This window comes from Hippopotamus amphibius, chromosome 15 (assembly GCF_030028045.1).
Source record: "Hippopotamus amphibius kiboko isolate mHipAmp2 chromosome 15, mHipAmp2.hap2, whole genome shotgun sequence".
NCBI classification, from domain to species: Eukaryota; Metazoa; Chordata; class Mammalia; order Artiodactyla; family Hippopotamidae; genus Hippopotamus; species Hippopotamus amphibius.
In genome coordinates, this window is record NC_080200.1 from 38,624,226 (window position 1) to 38,650,136 (window position 25,911).

At 41.6% G+C, this 25,911-nt stretch overlaps 1 protein-coding gene across 2 annotated transcripts in view; it reads left to right on the forward strand.

The window, feature by feature from the left end:
• The first annotated feature begins 3,496 nt into the window (after positions 1 to 3,496).
• Positions 3,497 to 25,911, forward strand: part of C9 (complement C9) — a 65,496-nt gene continuing 43,081 nt past the window's right edge. Inside the window, exons 1-4 of one of the 2 annotated variants that reach the window (XM_057709789.1) lie at positions 3,497 to 3,638; positions 18,084 to 18,189; positions 18,588 to 18,732; positions 18,992 to 19,139. In XM_057709789.1, coding sequence (XP_057565772.1) covers positions 3,562 to 3,638; positions 18,084 to 18,189; positions 18,588 to 18,732; positions 18,992 to 19,139 — 476 coding nt within the window. In that variant the 5' untranslated portion in view covers positions 3,497 to 3,561. The remainder of the gene's footprint in view (positions 3,639 to 18,083; positions 18,190 to 18,587; positions 18,733 to 18,991; positions 19,140 to 25,911) is intronic. The other variant, XM_057709788.1, reaches the window with a different exon arrangement.

A 25,911-nucleotide genomic window follows, 5' to 3' on the forward strand; every position in this document is an offset into this window, starting at 1 on the left:
ATGAACATGGCACAGAACCAGCAGTGAGGAGAGCTAGACTCTGACGCTGCCAGTGCCCCTGACTGTGTGACCTTGGACTTGCCACTTACCCATCCTGGACATCAGTTTCCCCATCCGTATATATTCATTCATCTATTAATGCGTGTAATTTACAATATCTATTGAAGCTTAATATGTGCTAAGCACAATCCTAGATTTTAGGGACCAATGGGTTTGCAGTAGACGGTCATCTCAAAGGTCTCTGTGTTCAACGATTCTAATTATCTGCAGCAAGAGCATGTGTTGCAAGTAAAAGCACCACAAGTTCATAGCACTGTAAGACCCATGGATCTTTTGGGACACAGCTAGCAGCCTATATGGAATAAGGCAATTTTTCCCAACTTGAAATCTCTGGACAGTAAAAGGGAGTCCATGAAATTACCAATAACAAACTTTCAAAAAACTGATTCTACCACTCTAAAAGAGCCGAATGAAAATTTTGCTCAATGCATTTACATCCCCTCGGTAAAAACTCAGGGTTTCTGCCTGATGGTCACACATTCTAGCGTCCACGTGCGCATGCCTCTGCCTTAAAAATGGGGAAAAGTATTATTATTGTGCGATAAATAGAATTTAACCCCACAAAGTTCCTAAGCAAATTGAAACCAATGTGAATTTTTTTTTTTTTTATTTTAAAAGGGCCCTGAGTGATGAAAACTTTGAGAACACCCAGCAGAGCAGGAAAGGCTGGAATTAGAGTTTGAAGACGTGGTTTGTTCAGATCCCACCTCTGCTATTTCTTCACATGTCACCTTAGCTGTGTTTCTCTGAGCTGCATCTGTAAGCCCAGACTGAAAACTTACCTTTTATGGAGTTGAGAGGATTTAGTGAGGAATTTTATAGTTTATGTTGTTTCACATACATAAGTAGAATAGTAACAACAGAACTGATGGTGTGGGAGGAAGAGCCTGAGATTCACCGAGTTCAAATTCCAGCTACTCACCACTGGGCGTGGGTGATGCGGGACAAATGATGCCATCTCAGTGACCTCAGTTTCCTCAACTGTAAAATGGGTTATCTTGAGGATTACATGAGATTGAGCATATATAATCTGGCATATTATAGAAATTCCATAAGAATTTGTTCATTCTGTTCTTTGGAAGCCATTAAGTGTTACACAAATTTAAAACGCTCTCAATTTCACTTCTCTAACTTTCATTTCCCTGAAATATACACAGAAATCCAAACCTCATTTCAAAACATGTCCAATACATGATAGACATTAAGGGCAAAGAAGAATTTAAAGTGTTACAGAAATGTAACACATACTATATTTTTATAATTATTATTATTATAGTTTATTATTATTACCACTCCCATTACTTTGCTACATTACATTTTGCCTGAAACTTGGGGGAAAAAATAAATATAACTTCTACAGAGCAATTCAACATTCAAACCAGTCAGCTAAGAAAACCCCCGCCTTGATACTCCATTCCCTGCCTCCAATGAGTCAGTCTCCAAGGTGAAAGGTGATTTTTCAATCTCCAGTCACATCTAATTGTGACATCAACTATCATGAAGTCTAATCAATTAGCATTAAGTCTAATTAGCATAAAGCATCATTCTACCCTGCCTGATTCCAAGTCCTTCTTCCTGGCAGGGTTCTGAGAGGTCATGTAAGAAAGGGGTTTCAACATTCCTCCATTACATCTGACAGGGTTGTCCTGGCAGGGTTCAGAGAGGTCATGTAAGAAAGGGGGTTCAGCATTCCTCCATTAAGTCTGACAGATTCGTACTGTAACTGGATACAGCCTACTTGTCATTAGCAAAGATTCCCAAGAAGTGTCCTTCGGCATACATTTATTCATCAATGTAGTTACAAGTGTCACTGCACATGTTCGAATCACCTTATTACTTGGCAATTCTGCATGACCTACATGTTGACCACGTAAACCGTCCACACGGCAGACTCAGGAACTGATGCAATCAGTCCCATTAGAGAGCTCTAGCCCTGCATTAAAAAAAAGAGAGGGCAAGAAAGGGTGATGAGAGTAGATAACTTTTACTCTTTTACTCTAGGTAAGCCCATGGGAAAAATGCAAAAGGCAGGCAGTACTGGAAAAACTAGGTCGATATCTGTTATCTCCCCAACCCTACCCTCTGTTTTGCTGGTCTTGATATGTGCTAATGGTTGAAAATTGCCTATACTTTTAATTAAAGAATACTTATGAACTCCCCTAAGTGTCAACGAATTTTTAAAAAATCAATAACATACCGCATCTCATGTGTTTCTTCTCAAGGTGGTCATTAGAAATCTCGACCCTGGCCACACATTTGAATGACCCAGCAAGCTTTAAAAAAATACTAATGCAGAGTCCCCTCCCAGATCGATTATTAGTATCAGGTGGGAGTGGGCAGGCATCAGTGTTTTTTCACAAATCCTCAAGTCATTCTATTGTGCAACCTGTGTTTTAAAAGCAGCTGTGATGTCCCCATTCTCCGGTACTTCCAAAATACCCTGCCCTTTCCACAAGCACTGAACATAAAAATGAGGGGGAAAAAAAATCTTTCTGGTGAGTTGGAGCAAGTTATTCCATCTCAGACTCTATCTTGCTAACAAGTGTGTTTCTGAGATGAAGAGATCATATTCTTCTGGAAGATGTTGGAAAGGCCTTAGGGAGTGTACCTGGGTTCTTCAAAATGACCCACTATGCCTACTAAAAAAGCCAGGTTTGTAAATGCATGTTCCGCTTTGCCCACGTGGAAATAACCTCGGCTCATCCTCAGATTGGAACATCTATGTCTGTGCCTCCGTTTCCGGCCAGGGCAATTCTTTTTTTCTTTTTTTTAAAGAACTTTTATTGAGATACAGTTATTAACATACAATAAACTGCATATATTTAGAGTGTACAATTTGGTATCCCAATCTCCCAACTCATTTCCCCACAATCCTCCCCACTTTCCCCACTTGGTGTCCATATGTTTGTGCTCTACATCTGGGTCTCTATTTCTGCCTTGGAAACCGGTTCCTTTGTACCGTTTTTCTAGATTCCTCATATATGTGTTAATATACGATATTTGTTTTTCTCTTTCTGACTCACTTCACTCTGTATGACAGTCTCTAGGTCCATGCATGTCTCTACGAATGTCACAGCCAGGGCAATTCTTTTACTAATTTTTGAGTTTCTGCCTCTATGAGAATCATCCACAGACCTTTTTTCCCCAAATTACACAGTCCCTCACCATCCCTCCCAGAGTCTCCCAAAATGAAAACCACTGGAGTTGTCTGTTTGTTTGGTTTTTGTTTTCAACACAACACTGCTGCTAATCTCAGCCATTTAGCATTCACAGGCTTCTTGCCTGAATATACAAGCGATAAGCATATTCTTGGCCAAAACAGTAGGCCCCAAATTACGAAATGACTCTCCTTTGACTGGACTTTGGCACCCAACAAGTCCAATCTGACAAAAGTCCTGAGCAGAAACAAACAATAATTGTTCCCCAGTCCTTTGCATATAACTGTGTTCCAGAAACCGTCCAGAAACCGCCATTCCACGCGGAACTGTGTAGCTAGAGCAGATGTCTGCCAGCCGGAGGTTCGCCTTTGCAATATGCATTTTAGAAATAAGTCTCTTGAGAGCGGGGCCCACTCCCAGGTGAGTCGCTTTTCTCTTTGTCTCTGGAATTTCCCTGCGGGCTTTGATATTTCAGAGTCTGCTTCTTTAGCAGCAAAGCAGGTAAAACATTTTCACCCACCTTGAGATATAGAGCTCCAGAATTTAAACTTTGGAAAAGGGTAAGAAAAAGCCCAGGTGTGTCTTTCAGAGTTTTGGGAAGAAATCTGTTGCTATTTCCAGGGATTTCTTTTACACGTGGTATTCAGATGTTAAGGCTGAGATAGTCTTCAAACATTAGACTTATGAAACAAAGCTTGTTTTTACTAGAGTATAATAAACCCAGGTTTATCAGTACCAGGATCTGAGATTTAAAATTAAGGAAATAAATCTTTCCCTCACTCTGTCTCATTGTCTAACACTCTTAACGATTGGCTACATCCTCCTTTTGCCTCCACGTTAGGCAAAAGCTGATCATGTTGCTTCTCCTCCTTGACATCCCAAGTTGTACCCAGAGGCACATATTTTGTCCCTTAGGTGTAGGGTGGTATTTTCTTCCATTCAAGAAGAATCGTTCTGGTGCAGACCTGTTGGCCAGGCTTCCAGCAAAGACAGTTTCTCTTCTTTTGCTCTGATCCTAATTGGGAACATGAAGCCCATGCCAAGCCCATCCAGGAAATAAACCAACCAGACAAGATGTGCTTACTGACCGTCTACACTGTATCCGGAATGGCTAGAGAACACGCAGTCCTGTGTCATCCAGTACAGCATGATCTCATCTGGTGATGGTATTAAAATATTCCAGGCTTTGACAATATAGCTGGGGGAAATTATCTACCCAAACACTGTCCCTTTGCCCAACGTGGCTATGACCTGTGTTCAATCTCCCTTTCATCATTTGACTCTTGGTTTCACCAAATTTTGTTTTGGACGCTGATGTCCATCTCAGGCACACCTTTGCCTCCCTCCTGGCTGCACGGAAGGCTGCCATTCTGCCTGGGCCCCACTGGCATGTGGTTTGCTCACAGGGCTGCATCTTCCAGGAGAGGACACACAGAGACACGCTACAGGGACCAGCCCAGGCTTGGATGAAGGGCTCTGCCAGGCTTTCCTTCATCCCATCACTCTCTCTTCCCACATGATCTAAGAAGCATTGTTCCATTCAGAAAATATTTGCATTTACTGGGCATCGGGTACAAAGGGGATTTGGGAAGGCAGTTACTGAAAGTTGCTTTAGCCCTCTTGTACTTACCCTGACCCTTTCTTAAGTTAAAAAAATAATTTAAACACCCCACATTCCTGGCTCGTGACTCCTGCTGATCACAAAATGAGAGGCTGTGAGGAAGGCTTCCGCTGCTTTGAAGTGTGGACCCCGTGGGTCCTGGCCACGCTCAGCTGTTTCAGGGAGGACCAGAAAGCTGCCTGGGCTGGCCCCACAGTTCTCAGCAGCTGCACTTCTGGCTGGGATGTGGTTGCAATCACGCTCACTGCCATGCCCTCGGGAGCTTGGTAGGGTTGCCCCGCTCTGAACACTGTGCTCTGCCCTTTGATATAGGGTTGAGGTCAAACACCGTGTTCAGACCAGTCATGAAGTGAGACACACAGTTCAGCCAAAGAACTGGGGTTTGCAAATGATTTTAAAATACCAGTTTGACCGGAATGGAGCATTCTTCAGGAACCAGACTTCCCAAGCTCAGGTTGAGGTGCCATTATGGACTTACCAACCATATACGTCTGGGTAACCTCTCTGAACGGTAACTTAATCTCTCTGTACCTTGGTTCCTCCATCTGTAAGACGGTGATTGTATTCATGTCCTAGTACCACAAACAGGGAGGCTTCAAAGAACAGAAATGTATTGTCTCACCATTCTGGAGGCTACACATCTGAAATGAAGGTGTCAGCAGGGTCCTGCTTCCTCTGAGACTCTAGAGGGGATCCTTCCTAGTTTCTGGTAGTGGCCAGCAATCTTTCACACTCCTGGGCTTGCAGCTACATCATTCCAATCCCTGCCTCTGTTATCACACAGCCATCCTCACGTCCTCTTCTCTCTGTGCTTATCTGTCTGGCTCCAGATTTCCCCTTTTCAGAAAGCCACCATTCATACTGGATTAGGGTCCATCCTAATGAGCTCATTTTAACTTAATGACCTCTGTAAAGACCCCGTTTCCCCATAAAGTCACATTCTGAGGTACAGGGGTTAGAACTTCAACATACTTTTTGAGGAAACACAATTCAGCCTGTAACTGTGACAATGATAGTCCCTACCTCTGTGTGAACATTAACTCTTTATACATGTGATACACTTACAGCATCTGCGCCTGGCATGCTGTAAGAACTTAATAAATGTGAAGTATTCCTTAAAATAATAACCTTGCTATTGCTTTCACTTTGATATGCTTTCTGGTTTAGGAGAGGAGGGGATGGAATTACAGCTAGCCTTCCTTGGAGAGCACATGACTGCAGACATTTTACCTTAAGCCATCGCTACAGTGAGCTATTGCAACTGGTGAACACTTGGGGATTTCCAGCAATCATTTGTTTGCAAACACAAGCGTGCCCATGAGACTATGTCATGAGGGGACATCAACTCATGTCTCTCAAGGTAGAAAGGAAATGTAAAAAAAAAAAAAAAAAATCCACCTCTGTGTAAGTAGAATAACAGCTCATAATGTAGGTTTGGGTTTGAGGTCGACAATGTACTAGCTATATGACCCTAGGCAAATTCCTTAACTCCTCTAAACCTGTTCCTAGCACCTGCACAATAGGAATAAAAATGTGACCTGCTGTGAAATCCCCAAGATTATAAAAGCAATGTACTTAGAACAGTGACAGGCAAGCAGTAAGTGTGCTATGAGTATAGCTATTGTTACTTTCTTCCTTTTCATTTGTAAATAGCAAAGTATTTATGTGGTTCAAAGATTAAAAAAGATAAGCATACATTGAGAAGTCTTGATTTACCTACTCCTAACTTTTCATGAGATCTGTCATTAAGTAAAGTACTTAGATCACTCCCTGTCTCCCAACCTCACCCTTTACCGACAAGGAATCACCTTTATTAACTTCCTGTGTGCCCTTCCAGTCTGTCTTTATGTGGATTAAAGCATGGAGCCAACTATAACCTTATTCTTCCCTTTTCTTTCATAAAAGGTATCATATCATATATACTATCTTGTACTTCACTTTTCTTCTTTTCACTTTGCAATATAGCCTTGAAACCTTTTTGTATGAGTAGAAAAAGAACTTCCTCCTTCTCCTCCAAATGATTAATTTTCCATTGTCTGGATACACAGTTCAGATAACCTCTTTTATTAACGAACGTTTGGGTTGTTTCCAATTTTGTATTCTAAGCCACGTTGCAATGAATATCCTTATTCATATATCATTTTGCCAATGGATAACTGTACCTGAGGATTAATTCCCAGAAGTGATATAACTGGGTCAAAAGGTAACTTCTTTCCCGAAATTGCCCCACAGCCCCGTGGTTGGGTGTTATTTTGCACTTTTTCGCCAACAGGAAAAGAGCTTGTTTTCCCCCAGCTTTGCCAGTGGAAGCTCTGGGCCAACTGTTTGATATTCACTAACCTTATAGGTGAAAAGTGGTATCTTTGAACAGTTTTAATTTGCCTTTCTCTTAATCGGATTACGCATCTTTTCATATGTTTAAAGGCTACATGAGTTGTTTTTTGTGTCTGTGTGAACGCTCTCTCTATATATATTCTTTGCCCATTTTCCTATTGAGTCTCTTGTCTTTCACTTAGAGATTTCTATGATGACTTTATAAATTAGTCCTTTGTCTCTGGCATGAATTACAAACATCTTTCCCAGTTTGTCATTCATCTTTTGGCTGTATATGTGCTGTGTTTGTAGTTGACACATTTATTTTGTTCTTCATTTTTCTAATCATTAAGGAATTCTAGACTGGGATTTTGAAATCCATAGAGTAGATGGGTATGTCGCCTCTGGAGAGAAACTGCCTGGGTTTGAATCCCAACTCTGCCACCAAGTAGCTGCTGGGTAACCCAAGAAAAATTACTCACCATTTCCATGGCTTAGTTTCTCATCTTTCAAGTATGTTAATACTAGTAGAAGATATCTCATAGGGCTGATGTAAAAGTTAAGTGAGGTAATGAATATAAAACTTAAAAGAGATCCTGACATAAACTAAGCACTTAGAAATGCTAGAAATTACCATTCCATTTATTTTAATCAAACTTAACAATCTGGGAAAATACCCAAGCACCCATTAATAGACATGTTGGGCATAGCTATTAAATTGAAAATATCCAGGGAATTCCCTGGCGGTCCAGTGGTTTGGACTCCATGCTTTCATGGCAGAGGGCATGGGTTCCATCCCTGGTTGGGGAACTAAGATCCCACAAGCCACATGGTTTGGCCAAAAAAAAAAAAAAAAAAAAACAAGAAAAAAGAAAATTGAAAATATCCAAATGCCAGGTTTTTTTCTCCTTCTTTGGTTGTGTCATCTGTGTTTTTTTAACATCCGTATTTACTATAAGTCAATAGATATTTATTTGTGAACTAGTATTGGCTAAGTACAGTCTTTTGTGTATTCAGCCATTTAAGGTGGGAAATATTTATTGTTTGTAACATGAGCTGGACATTGCTTCGGGAGCTGTAGTGTAATACAGTGCATGACACCGAGGGTCTCTGCCCTCAGGGAGCTTACAGACTGGTGAGGGATATCAACAAGTAAATGGCAATTGCAATTCAGCCAAGTTCTCTGAGGGAGGCCCGTAATGCTAAGGGCGAAACGCGCCCCTGACGAAGCCCTGGCTTCGTCTGCTCCAGCCTCACCAAGGACTTCGTCCTTTTAATTCTGGCCCCTGGCCCAAATTATCAGTATCTGCCTTTGTTGACGATGGGAACCTAATCATTCCCATCAGCTTGCAGTCAGGTTGTAACCTTTCCTTCAAATGTTGGCTCAGTCCTCAGCCTGACATATCCACTCACTTCCAGCCTCATGGTTTGCAACATCGCTTATATTCTGACAACTTTCAAATGTATATCTATGATGCAGACCTCTTTCCTGAGCCTCTTTCCTCTTTCCAATTACTTAGTCAACATCTCTTCTTGAAAATGTAACAAGAATCCCAAATTTAACATGTCTATTGATTTCTCTATCCATCCTCATAGAACCTGGCCACACCGTGTGGCTTGTGGGATCTTAGTTCCCCAACCAGGGACGGAACCCATGCCCTCTGCATTGAAAGCATGGAGTCCTGACCACTGGACCACCAGGGAATTCCCTGGATATTTTCAAGTTAATAGCTATGCCCAACATGTCTATTAATGGGTGCTTGGGTATTTTCCCAGGTTGTTAAGTTTAATTAAATTAAATGGAATGGTGATTTCTAGTATTTCTGAGTTACTCAGGTAAAAACCTAGCAACCATATGTGACTCCTCTACTTGTGTTATTGCCACATGCAATGTAACCACAAGTCCTGTTATTACCTCTAAAATATGTCCCAAATCCACCCACATCTCACTATCTCCGCTGTGACTGCTTTAGCACAAATCACTATCCTTTCTGCCCTGCATCCACTCTTGTCCACTCCCCAAGAGTCAATTCTCTATCCAACAACCAGGGAAAGTTTTTGAAAATGTAAATCAGAGCATTACTGGGGCCTTCATATTCCTCTAAGGATTCCCACCAAGCTCAGACTCAAATCTAACCTCCTCACCACAGCCCGCAAGGCATGAGCTGCTCCTGCCTGTTTCTCCAGATGCACCTCCCTCCCCTATGTGGTCATACTGCTCTGTTTGCCATGCCTCCAACATGCCACCTCAGGGCCTTTGCCCTTACTTTTCCCCAGCTTAGAACACTCTTTTCCCAGACCCTCACAGACCTTCTCTCTGATTTCATTCAGGTACCTAATCACATAGCACCTCCTGTTCTGGTCATTTTTTTACTGTGTAACAAACCATTACAAAACAGTAGCTTAAAACAATACGGGTTATTTCTTTGGCTCTTGAATCCAGGGGTTGCCTGGACTCAGTAGAGTCATTGTCATGGGTTTCGCAGATGGGGTAGGCCAATGGGGTCATCATGACAACTTCTTCACTCATGTCTGTCACCTGGGCTGGGAAGACCCAAGCAGCTGAGGGACTAGAGCAATTGATTCTCCCTAGGATTCTCTCTCTTGTGTGTGTGTGTGTGTGTGTGTGTGTGTGTGTGTCTGTGCTCTCCACGTGGTGGACTCAGTGTAGCTGGCTTCAGACATGGTGGTGAAAGACTCCCAGAGCAAGTGTCTTTAGATAAATCAGCAGACCTTGCATGGGCTTCTCTAACCTAGCCTTAAAAGTCATACAGGCGGGACTTCCCTGGTGGCACTAGTGGTTAAGAATCCACCTGCCAATGCAGGGGACACAGGTTCGAGCCCTGGTCTGAGAAGACACCACACGCCGCAGAACAACTAAGCCCATGCGCCACAACTACTGAGCATGCATGCTGCAACTACTGAAGCCCACACACCTAAAGCCCATGTTCTGCAACAAGAGAAACCACTGCAATAAGAAGCCCATGCACCACAACAAAGAGTAGCTCCCGCCTGCCACAACTAGAGAAAGCCCATGCACAGCAATGAAGACCCAATGCAGCCAATAAATTAATTAATTAAAAAAAAAAGTCATGCAGGCTCACTTCCACTACATTCTACTCATCAAAAGCATTAACAAAGACCCTACCAGTTTCAAAAGGGGGGACACATACACCCCATGTTTCATGGGCTTAATGTCAAACAATTTGTGAACACGTTTGTAAAGCACCACAGCTCCTCTGAGACGGTCCACTCACCATGCTCCGTAAGAAAGCCCCACTCCACCGCAGCCCTGTGGCACTTCTTGTCCTCTTACCCTGGTTTATTGTCCTTCCCAGCTCACGTGTCTTAACTGATACTGCGTGTCATACTTTCTAGTATACTCTTTTATTGTATCTCACCCACTGGAATGTAGGCTCCATGGCGGTCAAGATGTGATCTTGTGACCCCATTCTCCAGAACAATTTGTGACACCAGGCAGACCCTCCATAAATGTTACTGAACGCTGGCTTATTGGAAGCATGTGAGAGAAGCTCTTAACTAAGACTTGGGAAACCACAAAGGGTCCTGAAATTTTAGAGTGTTGGCCACTGCTGTGGTATTATCTCTTCATCTTGATGAACTGCAGGAACTAAACAAACTGGCAGGCCCATGGGTTAAGAATGCAGTCCTAATTAGCTTCTATTTCTTCATTCAGAAGAGCCACATTGCCTTATTTATTGACAAAAAGATTCCTTCCTACAGCAGGTATTTCCCTGCCTGGGCCCACCACAAAGTGTCCTGGGGTGTGAACTGCTCCTGAGGTTTTCTTTTTCTAAAGCTGGAAACCCCTCTTGATGGCAGGGAGAAAGGACCAGGGGTATGTCAATGGCTCTTCATTTAATGCATTTCTGGCCCAGAGTTAGACCTCCTGCCACGTTGATGTACATCACTTTGATCTAGAAAATGACTTTCAAGCTGAGATTGAAACACTCGGAAGTAGGCTTTACTTGATAAACACATTTCATCTAAGAATCCAGAAAGTGCTTTACAAATACTTCTCCACTCAGCCTAATAGCTCAGCAGGGTGAAGGCAGGTGGTAAGCGTATGTACACACTCTTTGAGCTACAAAAGATTGTCTGTCTAGTGAGTCAAAGGGGCTGGGGAGAGAGCACTGGGCTCAGAAGCAGCTATCCACGATCACTCACCACTTTCTTTTTTTTTATTATTTTCATTTTTACTTTATTGGTTGTGTTGGGTCTTCATTGCTGCATGTGGGCTTTCTCTAGTTGTGGCGAGTGGGGGCTGCTCCTCGTTGTGGTGTGCTGACTTTTCAGTGTGGTGGCTTCTCTTGTTGCAGAGCATGGGCTCTAGGCATTCAGGCTTCAGTAGTTGCAGCACGCGGTCTCAGTCGTTGTGGCTCTCAGGCTCTAGAGCACAGGCTCAGTAGTTGTGGAGCATGGGTTTAGTTGCCCTGTGGCATGTGGGATCTTCCTGGACCAGGGCTTGAACCCATATCCCCTGCATTGGCAGGCGGATTCTTAACCTCTGCGCCACCAGGGAAGTCCCATCCTCTTTCTTAATATTTATCAAAATGTATTCATTTCAATAACACTTTCCTCTTGCATAATCTATTATTTCCTCTTAATAATTCCCTCAAGTCCTGTCTTTATTTTGCCTCTAAATATCCAGGTACCTGGTTCAGGGACGGCAAAACATCCAGGTGTTCATACAATTTTCAGTTTATTTTTGCCTAATTTGACAACATTTAGGTGTAAGTTTAAAAAATACATCCAAGTAAGAACAAGGCTGCCCAATCACTGTGCTTTACCTGCAGCTGCTATATTTAAAAACTAAATATATTCATATATATATCCTTATATATATAAATATATTCTTATTAACTTAATGTGTCTCCAAATGTCTAAAAATCATCCAACTTCTTTTACATTCAGAAATTATGGAATAAGCTATGACCCTTTAGATTATTTCAAGAAGAATTGGATTTGGGGAGGAAAAAAGGCAGCACAGGAGAGAGCAAAATTGCAGTGAACTAGAAATGGAGAGACATAGATTCTAAATCCAGTTTTTCTACTAACTGTCCGACTTTGAATAAGTAGCGTAGTTCTCTGTTTTTAGCTTCTCATCTATAAAATATAACTAATAACACCTACAAAATTTACCCTCGGGGGTAGAATAAAGGTTTAATGAGAAAACGAGCTTTGGAAATTGTCTACTAAAACTAGTAGAAAACATAAGGTATTGCTTACTCAAAAAACTTTTATTGAGTGTTATGGGCTGAATCATATCCCTTCAAAATTTAAATGTTGAAATTCCAACCCCGGATCTCAGAATGTGACTTTATTGGGGGTCGTTAGGGCGGGCCCTAATCCTATACGACGGGTGTCATTTTAAGAAGAGTAACTTGGAACACAGACATGTACTGAGGAAAGAGCAAATGAAGACACAGGAAGAAGATTGTGACCTGCAAGTCAAGGAGAGAGGCCTCAGAAGGAACCAACCTCACAGACACCTTGAGCTCAGACATCTAGCCTTCAGAATTGTGAGAAAATAAATTTCTGTTGTTTAAGCCTGTGATACTTCGTTATGGCAGTCCTAGCAAATAAAAAAATACACTGGCCTAATATTTCGAGGGGTGTGAGTCATGCTCTGAGGGCAAGGGTAGGATCTGTGAAGATCTCCCCATGGGACCATGTTAGATCATTCAGGGGATGAATCCAAATCACGGTTTAGGCGGTCAATGAAAGATCAAAGGCAAAGATCTGGTGCTCTAAGTTCAAGGTGTGAGTCAAATTTGAAAAAAAAAAAAAAGAAAGAAAGAAAGTCCTTAAGTCAGAAGTTAGAAGAAAGGGGGACTTCCCCGTGGCCCAGTGGTAAACAATTCACCTTCCAATGCAGGGTACGCGGGTTCGATCCCTGGTCGGGAATAAGATTCCACATGGCACGGGGCAACTAAGTCCCAGTGCCACAACTACAGAGCTCATGTGCTTCAACGAGAGAGCCCATGTGCTGCAAACTACAGAGCCCTGGAGTCTGCTCACCACAACTAGAGAAGAGAAAACCCACATGCCACATGCCCATGCACTGCAACAAAAGATCCCACATGCCTCAACGAAGATCCTGTGTGACACAACTAAGAACCAACCAGCCAAAAAAATAAATTAAATAAATAATTAATTTTTTTTTAAAAAGTTAGAAGGAAGTGAATGAATGTGTACATTGTTCATGTGGGGCTGTTATTAATGTGAAGGATGTTAGAGAAGCATCTATAGGCAATGTCAGTATCATTGGAGCAGGGTCCTGGTCACTGATGTGTGAGACAGATGAACAGGCTTTCTGATCAGCCCCCTTCACTGACTGGGCTCTAGGCTTGCCCAACAAAGGACTATAACTCACTTTGCAGTATTTGCAGTGAGTTTTACCTTTTATACATGATCCGCCAGTCTGTACTGTACTCTCTGAACGTTATTCATTGAAGCTCCTCTCAGTGGCAGGTGAGAAAGATTAAGGTGTCATACCACTGGTATATTTAAGGTGTGGTTTCCAGAACCAAGGAATTAATCTCTTTGGAGGGAAATGCTGAAACAAAATGCTACCATGATCTTCTAAGTAAGTGATAAAAAAAAAATAGACAGGAATAGATTATCCAGTTGAAGGCAGCAGGCCTAATACTGGAGAAACTAGAAGGTATTGAAAAAAAATCCATGGAGACATTAATAGGTAAAGCTTAGAGTAATTCCTGAAACTAATGACAAACCAACTCAGTGACTGAGGTCAGTTGCAACCTCAAGCTTGGGTTATGTGATGTACAGGGCACACCCATCCTTGAATTCCACCCCTTCAGATTTCATGGATACCCACCAGATAGTGCTGAGCAGTTTTTCTCAACATTGTGTGAAACATGAGAATCACCTGGGGTACTTTTTAAAAATACTGAGGCCCAAAGCCCATCCTCAGAAAGCCTGATTTAACTGGTGTGGAATGGGGTATCACAATTTAACAATTCCCATTTTCATTATCTGAGGATTATGATATGCAATCACTAGTGAGACCTGCTGCTATGGGTCATAAAGGTGCATCTGCCATTGCCTTTTGATGAGGCTGGTCAGTTCCACATGAGGATTTTGTTTTATGGAAAAGTTTCAGCAGTGAATTTCTCAGCCATGTGGTTTCGGATAGATACTAATACTCAAACTTCCATGAAAGCAGGACCTTCGAGGAGTTTTGGCAGCTTACAGAATACGTTTTTAACTTATACTTTTATTTATTTTTTAATGAATTATTGAATTTTTTCTTTTTTTAAAAAATATTTATTTATTTATTTTTATGTTTTGTCTGCATCGGGTTTTAGTTGCGGCGCACAGGTTCTTCGTTGCAGTGCAGGCTTCTCTCTAGTTGTGGCGCACGGGCTCCAGAGCATGTGGGCTCTCTAGTTGTGGTGCACAGGCTCAGTAGTTGTGGCATGCCGGCTGAGTTGCCCTGCGACATATGTGATCTTAATTCCCCAACCGGGGATCAAATAGGCATCCCCTGCATTGCAAGATGGATTCTCAACCACTGGACCACAAGCGAAGTCCCTTTAACTTGTACTTTTAGAAGACTGAAGCTCACCAGGCCTCCTGATTTTCTGGATGATGTAGGCAAGGGTCAGGCTTACAAAAATGCTCTCTTCAGTCATGAAGTTTGCCTAAGAACAAGCAAGTCTTGCAAAGATACAACATGAGTGGTTCACCAGGAGATCATAACCTAGAGAAATACAGGCCTAAGTCTGTCCTAGACCACATGTTCAAGAACTTGCTTCCTCCATGCACTTCATTATTCACTTATTCATTCATAAAGCATTTACTGAGCACCTACTATGTTCCAGACACTTGATATGCAAGCTGAACAAGATTGAAAAGTCCCTTAGTTCACTGGTATTTTTTATCTAGAACATAAGCTTAGTTAGTTTGGGGATCATGGTTGCTCATTTTTTGGGTTTTGTTGTTTTGCATACCATTGTATCTTCCATGCCTAGCAAATAGTAGACAAGTAACAAAGTTTTGATGAATGAGTAAATAAGTAAATGAATAAGTTACTTAAATGAAATATATCATTGCAAAGGCACTTTTGATATAGGGAAGAACGAGATGCTGTAAGAATATGTACATGGAGGAGTAAACTACATGAAGGGTTAGGGAGGGTTCTCAGCGGGGGAAAGAAAGTTATGTCAAAGATGAAATCAGTGTGGAGAATAGGGAACAGTAGGTTTAAAGAACTGAAGATGTGAGAAAACGTAGCTTTTCTTGGGTATTTCAAGTTCAATGTGGCTGGGGGAAAAGTGAAGATGAATTTGGAAGATGGGCTTTGTAGAGCGCTCTAGACCATATGTCTTAGTTTCCTGCTGCAGCTATAACAAATTACTACATATCAGTGGCTTCAAACAACACCAATTTATCATCTTGCAGTTGTATAGGTCAGACATCTGAAATGGGTCTCACTGGGATAAAATCAAGGCTCCAGCAGGGCTACAGTCCATTCTGGAGGCTCTAGGGGAGGATCTATTTCCCTGCTTCTTCCAGCTTCTAGAGGCTGCCTGCATTCCTTGGTGAAACGCCTTCTATCTTCAGAGCCAGCAACAGTGGGTGGAGTCCCTTTTTGTGCTTTGAATTTCTCCTTCCACTTCTGTCTGCATGTATCTCTGAACCACTCTTCTGTTTTTAAGGGCTCACATGATTGCAATTGGCTCATCCAGATAAAGTACAGAATAATTTCTTCTTAATCACATGCTCAGAGTCTCTTCTGCCATGTAAAGTAACATACTTACAGATGCTGGGGATTAAGACACAGATGTCTTTGTGGGTCGTCATTCTGCCTAATACATCATGTTAGAAAATTTGGACTTTATCTTCAAAACAGAGAGAAGCTACTGAGGAGTTTCAGTGGGGGAATGAATGATCAGTTTTGCACTTTTAAAAGATCTCTCTGGGTGATTTAGGGAAACTGGATTAGAAAGAAATTACTGTCATCTAGGAGAGATGAAATGTTAGTGTAGACCAGAGAAATGTCTGGACTAGACAAAGAGTGGAAGGATTTGAAAGTCATTTAGGACTGTAAAGACCAGGTTTTAGGGGTTGATTCGATATAGGGAATGAGCTTTGATATGACAAGTACCACCCTAGTCTGGTTAGCGTAACTGCATAAATGGAGGCACTGTTTACCAAGACAATAAATACAGGAGGAGCAGGCTTGAGAGAAGAGGAAAAAGAATGGATTTGTTTAGGGACACGTTAAGTTCATGAGCCATGAAGACATTTAAGTGCAGATGTCTATTTGGGAGTTATATCCAAGGGTGTAAAATTCAGAAAAGATGTCTGGACTGCAGACTTGTCTCCGGGTGTCATTAACATATACATGGAAACCAAAGCCCTGGGAAAAGTGTAGAGAGAAAAAGAAAAGAGATCCAAGGACAGGAACTTGAGGAGAAACAGCATTTCTGAGACTGTCAAAGGAGAAGGAGCCTGCATAGGAGAATAGGAGAACAGGACAGAGGGAAAAGAAGCAATGGAAGGGGTCTAGTGTCATTCAGTCCAAGGGAAGAGATTATTTTAAAGAGCAAGAGTGGTCAACCGTATTGACAGCTGTGAAGCAGTCAGACTGAAGGGAACCAAGGGAGCCGGCCACTTGGAGTCACTGTTGACTTTGGCAAGAGCAACAAACTTAGGGCAGGAGGGCTGAGCTGTGATTGGAAGGTAAGGAACAAGAGACCAGGTCGCAAACAACTTTTTCCAGAAAGTTGGCCTAAAAAAATATGGGAGAATTTGCGAGGTAGCTTAAAGGAGATGAGACTTGTTTTTATTTTAAAAGAGAGAGAAGCAGAAATATGTTTATAGCAATTCCTTTAAGTGCCATTGTGAAGGGTGGAGAAGCAGATGGGGATAGCTGAAAGGAAATGTAAAGTTCAGAAAGAGTGTTCCATTTGTTCATTCATTTGTTTGTTTATGTTTAATGTCAAAGACTTGAACACATTCTATTACAAATGGAAAGGAGCTGGTTTTAAGGGGGAGTTTTAAATGGCAGAAATACTCAGTTACCAAGGGTTCAAAGAGATGCTGGGATCTAGAGCTTTGGGGGAGGGTTTGGCCTTACCATCCCTCTGAAACAAGAGGCTGCAGTATAAAAAGGATAGGTGTCAGTTCAGGAAAATGGGGCAGGAAGTTTATAAGATTCTTGTTTCATGGCTTTGGTTTCTGGATTTCTTTCTGTCATTGCATGAGATAGTAATCTAAGGTGGTGCTGCAACCAGAAAAGATCCAAATGGTGAACCAAGAGAGAAAAAAAAGTTGAAAGCCAGAAGAGCACAGCTGGGGGTGAGATGGATGGTTAGAAGTGCCAAAAAATATACACTGAAATTTGAAAAGATGAGGAATAGGTTCTGAAGTGGAGTGTGAAGCAGTAAGTTCAGGACATACAGAGTGCAGGGATGGGAAAGCTTGATTTATGAGGTGCTTACCACAGGAATGGCTGGGCAGGATGGCTTAAGTTTGCAAGAAAACCAGGCAACTTGAGGCTTTGCCAGACTCTCTGGGAGGTACAAAGTGAAACAAGGTTTCTAGCGTCAATGACTCTGCATACTAGTTGGAAATATAAGACTAATCAGTGAAAAACACATAGCCCGATGACTTGCTAGTTTTCCTTGTCACTATTATTATTATTTTGTTACTGTTAGGTCACAGGTTAAATTAGAATGCAGTACAACAATTAAACAAAAAGTTGAGTTGAAAATACAAAGCTGCATGTGATCAAGTGTCAAAGGAGAGATGGAGTAGAAGGATAAGTACTGTGGTTCAAAAGGGGGAAAGGAGTAAATAAATTAAACTGGGTTGTGAAGACTTTTTGGAAACAAGGACACATAATGGTCATTGTAAGCAGACATGCTTTGTTATCTTAGGTATGACTCAGAGCCCCAGGAAACAAGAGGCACACCACTTCCCATAAACTGCAGGATGAGCTCCTGGAGTGGATGGTCGGAGTGTGACCCCTGCCTCAAACAAATGGTAAGCGTTCATTACCATTCCACAGTGATGTCCCCAAATGGAAACTGTACTGCCAGCATCTCCAGGAAAATGACTGGGAGGCAGGGAGCCCCACTGGCTGAGTTTCAAACCCAGAAGGAAAGGGAAATATCTAAATAGATGAGCCTAAGCTTGCTGGAAAACCTGAATATTGCACAGCTAACTAAACAAGCATCACCAGGAACCATATTTCATAGAAGAGCCTGCCAACCCCACCATGTGGTGTTCCTTCAAGTGACATCAGTGAGCACTTTCTGGGCTTCCATCTTAAAATCTTTGACTCAGCTGGGTTTGGAGGGCTACAGTAGTGTGGATGCACTTTTAGATCAGAATCCGTTTTGGCCTTAGAAATGCTAACATTTCCAGCTGTTTCTGTGCAGTTTCGCTCAAGGAGCATTGAGTTCTTTGGACAATTTAATGGGCAAAAGTGCGTGGACGCCGTGGGAGACAGACGGCAGTGCGAGCCCACAGAGCCCTGTGAAGACCCTGAGGATGACTGTGGAAATGACTTTCAATGCGGTACAGGTAATCCTCCCATCACCTAGTGTGGGTTTCTGTGTGCCCTCAGGAGCGATAAGAAAGAGACCTGCTTCCAGAAGCTCATGCTTCCAAGTGTGAAAAGGGCTGAAGAAAGGGCCATCTATACAGTCTATACAAAAAATTCAAATATAACGTGTGGTCCCTCCCCTCTATCATTAAAGTATGTTTGATAACTTCAGAAAAAAATAGACAATTTAGCATGAGATACACAACGTCTTTCTGTCTTTCCTGATTTTCATTGCAGGCAGATGCATAAAGAGGCGACTTCTGTGTAATGGTGACAACGACTGCGGAGACTTTTCAGATGAGGATGACTGTGAAAATGAGCCCCGTCCCCCCTGCCGCAACAGAGAGGTGGAGGAGTCGGAGCTGGCGCGGACAGCCGGCTACGGGTCTGTGTTCCACGTGGGTGTTTGTAGATGAAGATGAGTGAAAACGATCCCTACCTCTCCTGCAGACTGGAGTGGTAGAGGGTTTGAGCTGGTACAAAGAGTAGCCCATGGGTCTGTATTCTGTTTGAATTACACTGAGCTTGAAAGAAGGTAAGTGCTGAGTCAGTATCTCAAGATAATTTGGACAAATTACCTGGCCTCGGTGGGTGTCTGTAGAAGAGACTAGACCATCAGGAAGATAGGTGGTTACTTCTGAGTCCAGTGGGAGATGAGACACCTCAGTTATCAACCTCTGGAAGACCACAGCAACATTAAAATGACATGTTAACACTTGAAATTCAATTGCTGCTAGTAGGTCTGGCAATTCGCTTCAAATATTTGAATGGCCAGGAACACTAAGTTTTGTTGGAACGTCTCTTGGGTCTATATCTGGGTATAAGTTCTCAGGGTGGGGTCCCAGCGTGCTGGAGTTTACCCAAGAGGAAAAGGTCCGAGTAAGCAGTTCTGATGCCATGTGGGGCTGGTGTTGAGACTCTGGTTCTCATCACAGAGCTGAAGTTTCAGTCATTTCCCACACAAACCATAGACGCTCTGGCAGGGTCAGCTAGGATGAGATGTCTTAAACAGTTTAGAACTTAGAGTTACACAGGATGGAGACCATTTGCCGAGATCTACGCTCTCAGAGTTGGAAAATAACACAGGCCTGAGGTGCTGTTCTGTTCTATTTCATTTAGTTAGAGAACATTCCAGGGATGTCCACAGCAAAGCTTTCATTAGTTGTTTTGAGCTGTTTTCAGCAAAAGTACTTTGGGTGGAATTGTTGGCAAGCTGTCCCCAAGAGAGACACAGGTTTTCCCCATCCAGTGGTAGATTGACAGCAATGGCACCTGGCTGTGTTTCATGGCCTGCAATGCAATGTCTGTCTTCATCCTCATAATCCCAGTGCCTGCTTCATAGGAGGCAGTCAGTTAATACCGGTGGATAGATAAATAGCTGAACTAATTAATTAATTAATTAAAATAAATGCTTCTAAAATACTGTCAATTGCATCAGGTAAGATTGAAACTGGGTCCCTGGAAAGAAATTCAGGTTCAGGGCTGGAGTCCTGGGAATGGGGATGAGGAGAGGAAAGAAGATGGGGATGATGGTTAGAGCAACGCTGACAGAGGGACTAAGGCAGTGGTTCCCAACCAGCAGGGATTTTCCTCTCGGGGGACATTCGGTCACATCTGGAAATTGTCGGCCGTCACAACCGTGGGGTGTGGAGGTGGGGAGCTTCCGGGGGATGAGGGAGCACTCCTGACACCTGGTGGCTAGAGACCCTGCATGATACTACAGTGCACAGGGCAGTAACATGTCAGGAGTGCTGAGGAACTGGGCAGTTCCTAAGATAGGACCTCTGCATCCGGTCTGGCTGAAAATGGCGATCTCTCCTCTCTCTAAGGCAGATAAAACTTCTACCTGTTTAATCACCGTAAAAAAAAAAATTCCAGGATACCGAGAGTTAGACACCAGATAAAACATTTCGCATACGCTTTATCGCTTTATAAAATCTCACCCTAGCAGAGATCAAATGTAACCCGCAGTGACTTTGCCCAGAGCCGAAAGGTAGGAATCTTGACTCAAATGGGATGGTCTTGAGCCCCACACTCAGCAGGGCCTCTGAATGATGGGCGGAATCGGAATGGGGGTTGTCCAAAACCTTATAAGCAAGACACGCTCCAATGTGTTCTGACTCTTCTTGCTGCTTTCCTCAGGTAGAGACTGTGAGTCCCTGGTGAAAGCCCATCACTACTTTACTTTGCTTTATTTGGGATCCAAGAAATGGTTTTCTCTCTAATCTAAACAAACAGGCTTGAAGCAGGGCATTACCTGTGGTACGTATTCTCACTCAATGCAAATTTACGTCTGATTTTATAGGAAAAGAAGGCAGAAACTGTAGCCCTCTTGGCTGAAAGACAATCATTTGTAATCTATAGGTTTCCTTTGTTCAGGGAAAAGAAAATTTGTTCTGCAGCATTGGCCAGGGAGTTTCATGATGAGGCATCCCTGAGAGCGGCCAGGATGGCTTAAATGCCTCTTGTCTTACCCCGTCAGGGCTGCTGATGACAGGCGGACGTCGCAGGGCCGAGCCTTCAGGACCAAGTGAGAGGGTGGGGCCCCAGCCTCGGGGAGAGGTTGGCTGAGAGGTGGGAAATGAGGTCGGCTCTGATAGAATCAGCCCACCAACAGGTTTGATTAAGTTCCTCGTGACCATGAGCGATCACCTATAGTGAATTCATCTTCATAAACCTATCGTTCTCTGACAGCTTTCATTTGCACAATACTTTGAATTTTTCAAAATATTTTTGCACTTTCCCTCTCTTAGCTTTTCATAATAATCCTGTGAGATATTTAGGGATGGTATTATCTTCACTTTATGGATAAGAACTGAGTGAAATAAATAAGGCCATGTGGCACATTAGTTGCTAGCAGAACTAAAATCCAAGTTTCCCTGACTGATAGAAAACTATGTTCTTTTCACCACGCCACCTAACCCTCTCTTTCTCCCCACATCCCCTTCACCACCCACGTCACGCCCCCCACATCACTACAAAGCTCATGTCAACGCCGTAACTTCAAAGCAAAACTAACCTTAGAAAATGAAACTCTTTAAGTACCTATTTATTACCCAAATATTTGAACTAAGAGTATAGAAGAGTAGTATAAATCAGTAATTAATATTTAAGAAGAGGTTTCAAAATAACATGCTTTGTTACACTTATGAGATTCTTCAATACAGTTAATATTACATGTTTATTTGCTATACATCTTCATTATGCTTATATAGGGCTATGGTACTATATTGAAATAGAGGTCATAGCAGTAAACATCCTAAGCATAGCAACATGCTTGTAAACTGTCCAGTCTGGAAAACCTCAACAAGTTTTATCAGCAGTCGTATACAGTCAGATTCTTTTACACATGAAAGTTACAAGGACTCACAGGAATTAATTTATAGTTATTTTCATGTGAGGGACTCATTTAAATTCTCATGCCAGGAGAATTCGCTTATATCACAAATATTTCAGCCTCTTGTCCTGTAGGTATCTGAGATTCTCCGGAAGTGTTTAGGGAAATCCCCAACCCATCCTGCATTCATTGAAAAAAAAAATCCAAATCAACTGTAAATGATGTGCTATATACAAGGAATTACTTTTGTGTGTGATCTAGGCATAACACCACTTCTGCGGAGGGATCCTGCTCTTCAGTTCACCTGGTAAATTGGAACTGCCTCTGGTTCTAGGTGCAGGTGTGAAAACAGGCATCTCTAAGTGCAGCCAAAGAACACATACTGTTTATTTCCCAGGCAATGACATTCCATCCACGAGAAGTCTGCATGTTTCTTGGCAGAAAAAAAATGTTGGCTCATTCTAGACTAGACTGGCTGTCTCTGTAGTAGTGGAATCAAGTCAAAAGTTCTGAAACATTTCTTCCTTAGTTGTACTTGAGACTGTGGATCAGCTTCTTTGTAACTTTATAGATAGATCCAGCCAACTGGGCAATTTGCTGTTCTGTGAAACAAAACCCTTCTATCTGGGTGTATGTATAGCATGGGGTACAAAACAACTTTCCAAGGAGGAGATAGGTGAGTTTTATGATAACTGTTTCCTCGAGTAAGTCAAGCCTTGTCAGTCAACTCCATTTCTTTTCACCAACATCATTGAAAGATGTTCTAATCAATTGTCAGGTAATGGACTATAAAAATAACTTTTAATGATAGGCTAGTTTGCGTTCTTTTTTTGGGGGGGAGGGCATAAAACTCAGAAGATCAAAGAATTGAGTGACATTGCTATGACAAAATTCCTTCTATTCTTATCTACCTATTTATGTGAGTAAATTTTCTCAGCATTTACCTCTATAAAAATGGAAAGTAGAAATAAAATTGATACTGAGCCCTATCTTTTTCTAGCAATAAGTAATATTCCTCCATGGGTACAGTAACTAATCAATTGATTTAAAAAGAAGTCACATTCATTTCATTGAGACAAACATTTCCAATAAAATTTTACTTACGTTTATTAATTATTTTTAAATTTTCATATACTTAAATATACTACTAATAATGCCAACTCAGTCCAGAAGATTTTTTTTTTTTTTATTGGCTGTGTTGGGTCTTTTTTGCTGTGTGTGGGCTTTCTTTAGTTGTGGTAAGTGGGGGCTACTCTTCGTTGTGGTGCACGGGCTCCTCGTTTCTGTAGCTTCTCTTGTTGTGGAGCATGGGCTCTAGGCACATGGGCTTCAGTAGTTGCAGCACATGGGCTCAATAGTTGTGGCACACGGGCTTAGTTGCTCTGCGGCATGTGGGATCTTTCTGGAGCAGGGATGGAATCCCTGTCCCCTGCATTGGCGGACAGATTCTTAACCACTGTGCCACCTAGGAAGCCCCAGAAGAATTTTTTAAATACTTCGACCTTATGGTCAAAGGATGTTTAGTGTTTTTAAATTTTCAATTAATATATTTTTGGTACAAAAAAGTGTGAAAAATTGCTCAATTAAAACTTCCAAACATAAAACTACATTAAATTAGGTTGAAATTCTGGAACAGAAATGGAATAGAAATATAGATTCAAGCATAAAAGGGGGATAAGGGCATATGGGAAAACGCCCAATCATCCGCTCATTTTGCCATAAACCTAAAACTGCTCTAAGAAATAAAGTCTATTTTTAAAAAAAGAAAGAATCAAAAGGAATACCATAAAAATATCCAACTGTTAAAGAAATATAAACATTGTAGTTACTTGACACCCACCATCATTATAGAATTTATATTCCAATGGATTTATTTTTAAAAGAGGTGAAATGATTATATTGTAAAGTGTAAATATTTACAGCTTGCTGGGAAATTATATCCCCACTTAAGAGGGAATATTTTAGATGTCCAATTAAAACTGTACAAGGAGGCATAGTTTATCAACATTTTTTATAGAGTAGACAAACAGAAAATCTGAAAACTACTACCCCAAAACATGCCATATACACCTCCACCTACAGAATTTTGCACCCTCGTTCCTCCTGCCCTGCAGGCCCCGTCCTTCAAAACTCAAATCAAATCCTACTCTTTCTAAAACCCTTTATACGACCCTGCAAGGGGTACCTCTTCCTCTTGGGAACTTTGTGCATCACTTACCTGTACCACCCGTTTGGCACATGTATGTTCATCCTTGGACGATTGTTTGAAATCGATACTTATATCCAACCCCCTACCTTGAATACAATTTTAATGAGATCAAGGAGTGTATTAACAGTCTTAATATTACCCACTGTTTCTTACAAACACTACACTACCCATAGATGTAGTAGTCACTTAAGAGTTCATCATCATTATAAGCAAAGATTAATGTCCTTATTCACTGAACAGAAAGAGGTACAGGGTCACTGTTAATGAGAAATATGGAAGCCAAGTTCACTACAGAATAGAGAAAATGTACTTGAGGTCTTGTTTAAGAAACAAACACAGATCATTTGTTTCCAGTATTCTATGTCTTCGTATTAAAATCTAAGTAATATTTTTTATAAAGTGTTTACTGCTCACCCATCTGTAGATGCAGGGATGGCTCAAAAATTGAAGCCAAAATTTTAATCTTCCATCTGGGATAAGATACTTAAGAAAGTGAACTAGATATATAGTGTTTCTTGTTTCCTCTCTTATTCAAGTGACTAGGTCTAATTTTAGGCCCTTTATTGGAAATTTAGAGCCATAGCATTTTTCATGAGAGGTATTTTTGATGGGGCAAAAGGTAAGAAGGAGTTAATTCTAACTATATGGTCAGCCTTGAGAAAGGTATTCCTGAATCATTTCCTTAACTTGCCTTTCATTAAAATTGAACTCTAATGTTCATCTTCTCTGTAGATTCAAACTTTATTAAGAATGTGTTGTTTATATAAAGATGTTTTTAACTAACCAACCAGCAATAGGATACTCGTCCATTGATTTTTCTTGCATTAGCAATGGGTTTGCAGTAAGCCATCCACACCCTTTGACAAATTGCTCTTGAAACCAACATCCGGATTTGTAATCCAGCTCATTGGAGTCAGGGATGTGGCCCAGAGCAATGGAAGATTTTATGCTTTGGGGCCAAGATAAGTTATAGATATGAGGAGCAAACCTGCATTTTGGCCTCCCTGCCCTGGGACCATTTATTCCAGATACAGTCTAGACAGCAATGACTATTTCACCTATTAGTACTTCGCAAAGAATGAACTGCTTCTTGTTCACATATTGGTTTTTGGCCTACAAATCAAAGTTAGTACTTTTTAGGCTAAACAAGTTTCCTATTTCTGAATTAAAGCTTGCCAAATAAAAATATTTTGCAGAGAGAAAAAAGCAGAACGTTTGAGAATGCCTTGTTGGATAATGACATTTTTGTGTTCCTCTTAGAAAGTATAATAGGAGTAAAATAAGCCTGGAGGGAACAAGGTTCTTGAGGCAGCTGGAGGAAAAGATTTAAATTTAAAGAGAATGGGGAGGGAAAGAGCCCCATTGTTGATTCATAGATTAAAAATTACACGCATATGTTTTACTGCCCCCCTGAGATGCTCTGTTCTCAAATAATTTAAAGAGGAGGTATTACAGCATTGGCTTTTAGTTCACCAAGGAGGTTAGCTAAGAGTTACATCAGTGGAGTTCGACTCTCGAAGCCAGATGGTCCCTTGCTTCCTACTTATTGCCTTTCTTTCATTGTGTTCAGCGGTGACTTAGTTCCCTAAAAGCGTTTATAAGACCTTCCTA